At 35.5% G+C, this 9771-nt stretch overlaps 1 protein-coding gene across 1 annotated transcript; it reads right to left on the bottom strand.

Moving 5' to 3' along the window:
• Positions 1 to 1994: 1994 nt before the first annotated feature.
• On the bottom strand, positions 1995 to 9740 carry LOC132547552 (dynein regulatory complex subunit 2-like). The gene is made up of 10 exons (XM_060211323.1): positions 9691 to 9740; positions 8774 to 8934; positions 6694 to 6946; positions 6021 to 6244; positions 5546 to 5743; positions 5011 to 5088; positions 4140 to 4280; positions 3420 to 3572; positions 2415 to 2632; positions 1995 to 2167 (listed from the first exon to the last, which is right to left on the bottom strand). The coding sequence occupies exons 2-10, from the start codon at positions 8912 to 8914 to the stop codon at positions 2071 to 2073; spliced, it is 1503 nt and encodes a 500-aa protein (XP_060067306.1). The 5' UTR covers positions 8915 to 8934; positions 9691 to 9740; the 3' UTR covers positions 1995 to 2070.
• Between the last annotated feature and the right edge of the window lie 31 nt (positions 9741 to 9771).

The following is a 9771-nucleotide window of genomic DNA, read 5'->3' as shown; positions in this document are numbered from 1 at the left end:
ATCTGAGTCCCTTGTAATACCCCTCTCTCTTAAAAATGGAGAGGTATGATAGCATGAAAATGTAAACATTATAATTAAACATACATATTGAATTCGAACAAGATCCATCCAGTACTCAAGAAGATGAGAAAACAAAAACACTCAGAGTCCAGATACAATATGGCTGCCTATCAACCACTGTTTTCCTTATCACTTTCACAGCTGAAAGGGAACTGCTAGGTATATAGAGAATCGCTAGGTACAAAGAGAAACGCTAAGTACAAAGAGAACTGCTAGGTACAAAGAGAGCCGCTAGGTACAAAGAGAACTGCTAGGAACTGCTAGGTACAAAGAGAACTGCTAGGTATAAAGAGAACTGCTAGGTACAAAGTGTACTGCTAGGTACAAAGAGAACTGCTAGGTACAAAGAGAACTGCTAGGTACAAAGGGAACTGCTAAGTACAAAGGGAACTGCTAGGTACAAAGAGAACTGCTAGGTACAAAGAGAACTGCTAGGTACAAAGAGAACTGCTAGGTACAAAGGGAACTGCTAAGTACAAAGAGAACTGCTAGGAACTGCTAGGTACAAAGAGAACTGCTAGGTACAAAGGGAAACGCTAAGTACAAAGAGAACTGCTAGGTACAAAGAGAACCGCTAGGTACAAAGAGAACTGCTAGGAACTGCTAGGTACAAAGAGAACTGCTAGGTACAAGGAGAACTGCTAGGAACTGCTAGGTACAAAGAGAACTGCTAGGTACAAAGGGAACTGCTAAGTACAAAGAGAACCACTAGGTACAAAGAGAACTGCTAGGAACTGCTAGGTACAAAGAGAACTGCTAGGTACAAAGGGAACTGCTAGGTACAAAGAGAACTGCTAGGTACAAAGAGAACTGCTAGGTACAAAGAGAACTGCTAAGTGCAAAGAGAACTGCTAGGTACAAAGAGAACTGCTAGGTACAAAGAGAAACGCTAGGTACAAAGGGAACTGTTAAGTACAAAGAGAACCGCTAGGTACAAGAGGTAAACTTGTGAAAGACCATCCAGTATTTCCATAGAAAGTATACCAAACTTTCATTGTCAAAATTCAATATGGTAGCCTGTCAGCCATTTTTAAGATCTGATCAATCTCAAAATGGAAATGTTGCCACCATAGACCAAGGAGAACCTACACACTGAATTCGAGAAAGATCCATCCAGTTCTTTCATTGGTAAAATCCAAGATGGCCACCCATCAGCATTTTGTATTCTGATCAGGCCCGACTTCAAAAGCGATGACTAGGGACCAAGAGGACATACACGTAAGTCTGAGACAGATACAGTACATAACATTAACAAAGGGAGGATATTAGTGCTGACTTCTGCTGTCGGTGCCAAGAAATATACTTGATAAACTAATCACTTTCTCTCCCCTCCCTCCCCTCACTCATCCTCTCATCATGAGTTATATGCGCATATAAACTTGTGGTTAAATTATTTTAAATATCGCATCTTGACTATATATATATACATATATATATATAAAAAAATAAAAATTAGCCCGCTATCTTATGGTGTGCTGTAAGTGGTTTGCAGGTAAACATGTATAAAAGCAAAGATAAATTTGTTATATCATTCATTTATTTACATTTATATACATGTACAGATAAATATAATTACAATAGGTATCTGTGTCATTACACAGAGTGTACAACATGTACAAAATATCACAGACAACATCACACCCCATGGTGTGGGGAATACTGACATAGCATTTTAGCATATCAGAAAGGATTTTTGTACGTTTTTCTCTGTGTGCATGTTTCTGAAAACCGGTACCATGCTTTCATGTAGAAGTAGATTTGATCAGAGTTACAGGGATTCTCTACAACATTCGAATTGTGTAACACTGCTATTGATACTGTTACAACATTCATCAAAGAATTTAAAAAAGAAATCTGCTTTTTTCTGAATACTGTAACAAATTCACAGAAAAAAATGACTCCTTAACGAAATTTAAAAGTCTAATAAGTACTGGAATGGTTGTGTTGTTTTCAGTGAAGATGTCTCTCAGTGTGACCTTGAACTTAAAAATTGATCATATGACCCAAAGTCTATGAATGGAGGACATGTTTGACGACGTGTGCTGCCTCCACAACTGTCTGGGCGACAGGGCGACGCACACGAGGATCCAGAACAGGAACGTTTAACCTGATGAGTAACAAAAACAGTACATTAAATCTGATCGGTGTCATTCTTATATATCATATTCATATAAAACAGACATAGAATAAACGGTAACTTGATAACAAATCTTATTCAAATGAATAAGGAGACTATTTCAAATCTGGTGAATTAAAAATTGTGTCAAAGATGTACAGCATGCATGCTTCTAATTAATTAGCTAAACAATATATACTATCAACCTGTTTTGTTCTGAAGACTGAGGAGTACTTACTTGACGTTTGTTTTGTTGTTTACTATAAACAGTGGGTTGACTTGGCTGAGGATCTCGTCGTTTACGGAGATGCCATCCAGGTACTGTTTGAGGAGAGTTCTCAGTTGTTGATTTTCCTGTACAAGGCCCTGCTTTTCCTTATCTAGTGCAAGTTTGTCCAACATCACTTTATTAAACCGCTTCCAGAAATTCTCCAGTGAGGTGTACTCATGCATGATCTACAAAATACAGCAATCTTTTCTTGTGCAATTTTATATTATCAGTTACAGGAATTTTCATTTTCTCTAAATCAAAGCAGTGACAAATGCACAGTCAAGTATAGACATTTTCTCCCAGAGAACTAACAGTTAATTAGGTTATCAACTGGAAACCAAAAACAGTTGTAGATTTTTACAATTTATATAAAATATTCACACAATTATAACAAGAATTCCAATAATGATGTCAACCATCCTGTAATAGCTAATTTAAATGGCATCTGAATCTTCAGGAATAAATACACTTACAATGTACTGACATACAGAGATAGAAACTTGTACAATATGTAGAGACAATTCAATATAAATATTGTATATAAACATCAAGTGGTTAAGATTAAAGAAAGCAATGGGCACATGATCATCATCATCATCATCATCATCATCATCATCATCATCATCATCATAATTTCAAATTAAAATGATGATGATAGCATGAATTAAACATAATGATGATTCTGATCAAACCAAAGCATCACATCTGCGTTCTTGCCTGAACAAGAAGCTCATCAGCCCGTTTTAAACCAATGCATCACACTTGAGCTCTCACATGAATAAGATGTTCATTAGTCTATTCAAAACCTTATAAGCTTGTTCCAAAAAAAAAAACAATGCATCATACTCTTGTTCTCACCTAAACCAGAATCTCTTAAGCTTGTTCCAAACCAATGCATTATGCTTGTTTTCTCATCTGAACAAGAGATTCTTTAGCCTGTTGCAAACCAATACATCAGATTCTTATTCTCACCTGAACCAGAGGCTCGTTAGCCTGTTCCAATATGGCTGCCTCAACATCCTCTACTTCATCCTTTGTCAGTGAAGTGGCATAAAATGGTAACACTTTCTCCTCTTCTGTTTCCAGTTTCCTACACATTTCTGCCACCTTCATTATGCTCTCCACCTGTTTATTGAAAAGAATTGTTTTACAACATATTTCTGGAGCAACAGCATACAGGGCATACAACTATAAAAGTGAACATTATTCGGACATATGTAAAACCAAATCAGCATTCAATTCAATGATCGTGATAAGTACTCCTATTGTGATAAAATTAATATAAACAAGTAAAAAAAAATCTAGTGAATCAATAGCTCAATGATTTTCCCTCCCTTCCAATACTGATATACACTTAATCAAGAAACAAATCTGAAGTCAGCTGGGCAACCTCCTAATGGAAGTTTCCATAAACTTGTATCTGTTGTCCATTGTGGTCAGTTCATTGGGAAAGCCTGTGATGACTTAAGTGCAGCAAGTCTTACATATAGCAACACTTTGGTCTGCAACCATTATGACATTGCACTCTGTACCAAACGTAAAGCAGGTTGCACAGTGACCGGATATTTAGTTACAATCAGGATGAGAATGGATTTGTCTTGATCTGTCTGTAAGGTTATTACAGATGTGGGAGGATATGATGAATGGACATCATTTTTACTGAACGTTAATCTTACTTTAAGGAAAGCTCACCTTTTCCCTTTGTCTCTTAAGCTCCTTTATACTGGCATTGCTTTCCAGTGTCAGTTTGGTTAGCTTGTCCCTCTCACCCTCTCTCATCTTGTTCATCTGAGCCTTCAGTTCCTGGAAGTGAGCCAACATCTTTTCTCGTTCCTGCAACATGATAGTTTTATAATTTCACTTTCATTACTTTCCCTCGGACTTTTAGTTGAGATGACAAACTGACAAACAGAAGACAAGTGACAGATGTCCAGAAATATTTAGGTAAAAATCTGAGATCAAATGTTGACATCTTGATAGAACAAAAGGTTGGAGCGAACATCTTACTGAAAAAGTAGACCTTAAGATAAGACACCTGGATCATACAAACATTACAAGTGTAGTTAGATCTCTGACTTAAGACACCTGGATCATACAAACATTACAAGTGTAGTTAGATCTCTGACTTAAGACACCTGGATCATACAAACATTACAAGTGAAGTTAGATCTCTGACTTCAGACACCTGGATCATACAAACATTACAAGTGTAGTTAGATCTCTGACTTAAGACACCTGGATCATACAAACATTACAAGTGAAGTAAGATCTCTGACTTAAGACACCTGGATCATACAAACATTACAAGTGTAGTTAGATCTCTGACTTAAGACACCTGGATCATACAAACATTACAAGTGTAGTTAGATCTCTGACCCATCTTAGTAGGAACATTGGGTTTTGGAAAGGATTAGATATCAGATATTTTAGAGGAAAAGCTTCGATTTGAGGAAATGGATGTATTAAAAATCTTAGATGAAGAGCATTGGTTTTGTTGAAATGGAGCTGTCAGATATTTTAGATGAATAGGTTTGAGGTATTAAAAATCTATAACCACACCTACCTCTTTTATTTGCTTGTTTCTTTCTTCACATTCTTTAGCATTTGCAGACATCTTTCCTTTCAGCTGAGCTATCTGGTCCTGTAAGGTGAAACAAAATGTTTCTATTCAAAATTGTTCTGAGCATTATTAAACTAATGGGTATATTAAATAACTGCTGATAATTAACCCTTGCTGATACTCTGCTGGTTGCACCCTCAGCTTGTCGAGGGACATTACAGTGTTTCCCATTACCCAATCTGTAATCTACTTATCACACTTTCTTTACACATTGATTTTGACTCAAATTACCGAACTAAAGTTTCAAGCACTTTATACATAGTATGCCTAGATATAGTCAATAAATATTTATTCTTAATATTTTTGTAATGATTATGGCAGTCTGGAGCTGCTTAAACTTTGACCAAGTTTAAAGGTTCACTACAAATTTTAGAATATGGATCAATAAAATTCTACCCATGAACAAACAGTGTTTTATGTTACAGTAACATTGCACAGCATATACACTGTGAAACATGAGCTTTTCGGAATTACTTACTGAGATTCTTTGGAGTCTTCTCATCTGGGTATCAATTTCTTTTGCAGATTCATCATCCTTTTTCTTTAAAGTTTCAAAAGCTGTCTTTCTTTCCTCTGTTGTTTCATTGTAATTTTTCAGAGCCAGTTTGAACTGCAGCCACAAGTTCTCCACTTTGTCTTGCAATGTGTGTCGTAGTCCATGCTTCTCCTCCATGTCCTAATTGGGTTTTTTTATGAAAAACAAAATCTTTTTGAAACAATCTCCATTTATTATAAGTACTTCTTTTCCTTATGCTTTAAAGTTTGTATCAAATTGAAATTTCATGATGCATTTGAAATTAAAAACATCATTTTACTACTGCTGAAGATGATAATGTTGCATAGGAAAAGATATGTCTATGTAGTCGGGTCCTTTATCTCTTTAATACTTTTCTATTAAGATGAAGTCATCAACCCTCACAAACTTAAAGTTGATAAATAGAGAGAAACATTACCTTGTTTCTGATTTCATCCCTTAAACTGTGGAACTCCGCTTTAGCTTCTGATTCTTTCTCATTAAAATTTTGTTCCATGGCAAATAAAATGTCTGCTATATCATTATTTTCAACGTTATGTTGCTCGATCATTATGGCTCGTTCAGTGTCAAATTCTTCTCGGATGATGGCAAGTTCCTCATCATACTCTCTGTGTAAAGTCTGCAATCTCTCCTTCTGTAAATCTGTTGGTTCAAAATCCACAAATTTTTGAGCGTGGTAAAACTACTGAATACAACATAGCTATCAAAAATATTGGTCCATACCTAAAACTGGAACATGTTTTCTCAACAGTTGGCTATCTTAAAATGTAAATGAGAAAGAAAAATAAACAAATAACCAGCTAGTAATAAGTAAACAGTGTATCTCCAGTGTTTAGTTTTGCTAGGTGGGCAGGATATTGTCTTTTATCTATTCACATTGGATTTTGCACTTTTGACCTGTACATTTTAGGTAAGTAAAGGCCATTAAGAGGCTTCATGGTATACCCTAAAGAGGTGGTTTGTGGCTGTTTAAAGGGAAAGATATTGTAAAGGATGGGAATGTAGTAAAAACTGTGGAAGCAGTGTCTTACTAGCTTCAGTAACAAGCTGTCTCTAATTGTCTAATCAGCAGATGATTATTAATTAATTACCAATGAGATTGTCAACATTCTGTAGATGACTACGCAGTGCCATGGCATACTGTTCCTCAGCTTCTTGGAGGTCTTTGGCTAGAGATTTGATGGTAGCATCTTTCCTATCCACGATTCTCTCAAATGTCTGACTCAGAATCTCAATATCTTTCTTCAGTTCCTTAGATTTAGACTCCCTCATAATATTTCTCCACTGATGGTTCAGTTTGTTCATATTAAACTTTGTTGCTCTTTCCTCCTTGGTTAGTTTGTCCTATAAAGTGAAAGAGAATAAGGTGACTTCAATGAGATCAATGAATAATACCTACTACATGCAATTCAGTTTCAATAATAAAATCACTACAGAATTTTAAATCTGGTCTTGGTTAAACATCATCTTCAAAGAATGAAATCTGAGTAACGGTAACTAATATCCCCTGGACTATTTTTAGTGCATCAAACAGTTTACTTTAAAATGTTCAAGCTATTTCCTTGTATGTTTTACAGGGCAAGCTCTATTCCAGTAAAAAATCTACCCCATCCCAGGACTCAAGGCCTTGTTTAGGGGTAACTAACTCAATAAAACATCTAACTCACCCAGGACTCCAGGCCTTGTTCAGGGGTAAGGGCTAACTCAATAAAACATCTAACTCACCCAGGACTCCAGGCCTTGTTTAGGGGTAAGGGCTAACTCAATAAAACAAACCCAGGACTCCAGGCTATCTCACCCAGGACTCCAGCCTTGTTTAGGGGTAAGGGCTTCTTGTTTAGGGGTAAGGGCTATCTCAATAAAAAAATCTATCTCACCCAGGACTCCAGGCCTTGTTTAGGGGTAAGGGCTAACTCAATAAAACATCTAACTAACCCAGAACTCCAGGCCTTGTTTAGGGGTAAGGGCTAACCCAATAAAACATCTATCTCACCCAAGACTCCAGGTTTTGTTTAGGGATATCAATATTCTAGTTAAACCTCTATCCCACGAAGACACCAGGTTTTGTTCGGGGGTAAGGGTTATTCCAGTAGAATATCTATCCCATTCTAGGACTCCAGGTTTTGTTTAAGACTAATCTAATAATACCTTTATCCCATACAGTACTCCAGATTTGTTCAGTGGCAAGGAATATTCCAGTAGAATATCTACTCTGTCCCAGGACTCCGGATTTTGTTTAGGGGTAAATGCTGTTCTAGTTATATATCTATCCAACTCATGGAAATATTTCTGAATATCTATTTTATACTTTATATTTAAAACATGTGTTGCTATATATATATAGAATCTAATAAGTAATATTGTCTGTATTGTCCAATATTAGTACTGATGTTCGTTGGATGTGTATTACTGGAATAGATATATGATACAAGTCTTGAAAAAGGGCCAGGTTGCCTTGAAAATTTAGCAATTTGCTTGTCCGTACCATTGCTATTACTTCATTGATCATATATATATAAGAGAGAGTGAAAGAGAATAAAAAGTATTATACCATTGAGAAATTAATTTGTGATATTTCAATGTACATTTCACCTCCCTCAGGAGTTTGTTAGTACTTATACTTTGTTAAGTATGGTCTATTCAAAACCATCTTATACACTATATAAATAGTAAAGTATGGAACAACCTACCAGAATATGTAGTCAACGCACCCAACACTAACACATTCAAAAATCGCCTGGATAAACAATGGAAACACCAGGAGCTGTATTACAGCTACAGAGCAGATATAAAAAAGAATGGAAGTGACAGAACTACATTGATTAACAATAACGAGTCCGGTGAAGAGGAATTTTAATTCCTGTACTGGAAATCAACTATAAGTAACTATAAGTAAGTAAGTAATTAATTTGATAAAGGTGTCATGAAATATTGAAACCTCACATGTAAATTGCATACTGTTGTGATATACAAAAATATCTATGGTATCAGGTGGAATGTGAAATACAGCTATCACATTACTAAAATAGCAGGAATCCTATAGAAAAAAATGCTTTTTAGTGGTATAACTAATAGCTGAATTTCACATATATAACGTCCAATCACGAAGGTATATCTATATCACATCAATATAATAATCATAAATGTCTATAACTGTTCTCTTGTTGTTACCTTCAAGAACTGTGTAAGCATATCCTCTTTCTTTTTCTTCATTTCTTCTTCTGCCAACCGTTTGTTTTCTTCGTATGCAATTCTCTCCTCCTCTGTCATCTTGGACAGTTTGCCCGACTTTTTTGACTTCTTCTTAGGCATTTTTGTTTGTTTTTATTTTTCTGTAAGAAAGTAAACATGACAATTATTTGAAAATATTCTGGGCCCTTTTCTCATGGGGTATAATCATGAATGCATTTCGAAGTTTATCATGCAACTTCACTAACTGCATATACATGTAGTCTTAATGCTTTTGACTATATCTTTCCTTCAACAGGTTGAGAACATCATTTAATTTGTGATGATACACTGGATAACCATTGCATTCTCTTTTTATATTTTTATCTTTTGAACTCAAGTGTCAGTGTACTGGTAAGTCATGAAATTCTTCTTTTTAAAAATAGCCATACAAAATGGCATGTCTACAATAAACTGGCCAAAACATGGATATGATAGATCTACATCTGTGAACAAAATATCAAATTTAGGTAAATTGTCTATTTCATTTACAATTCAATAAAACATCCACTATATAGCGTAACTCAGAGGACAGCCACTTTAATAAACATCACGAACAAAAGTTTTATTGTTGTTATCGATAGCATGCCTGACTAGCGGTGCCAAAAATGATTAACTCACAAGTCACACACCACATGTCTGCTAATAAATTATTTCAAACTTAAATGCTGCAACGCTTGAGCTGAGTATACACCATGTCAGCAATGAATTTTAGTGTTATGAGGCCATCACATTTGTTAAATCATTTGATAATGTTATCTTATTCTATCATGAAATATACATTTTAATGCAAACTTATAAAGCTATTCATGTGATAGTTTGGAAGACCTTATATCATCAACTTTTTCCGAAAAACAAACCTCAAACGTAAAAGGAATAACTAGATTTCTTCTTTCACACAGCCTGTATTTTGATTGTAACCACTGGATACAAAACTAAGT

Source organism: Ylistrum balloti, unplaced genomic scaffold, assembly GCF_031769215.1.
Source record: "Ylistrum balloti isolate Yb309-2 unplaced genomic scaffold, AGI_CSIRO_Ybal_v1 Utg369960, whole genome shotgun sequence".
Taxonomy (NCBI): Eukaryota; Metazoa; Mollusca; class Bivalvia; order Pectinida; family Pectinidae; genus Ylistrum; species Ylistrum balloti.
The sequence above is the reverse complement of the archived record's forward strand: the minus strand, read 5'-3'. Positions and strand labels throughout refer to the sequence as shown.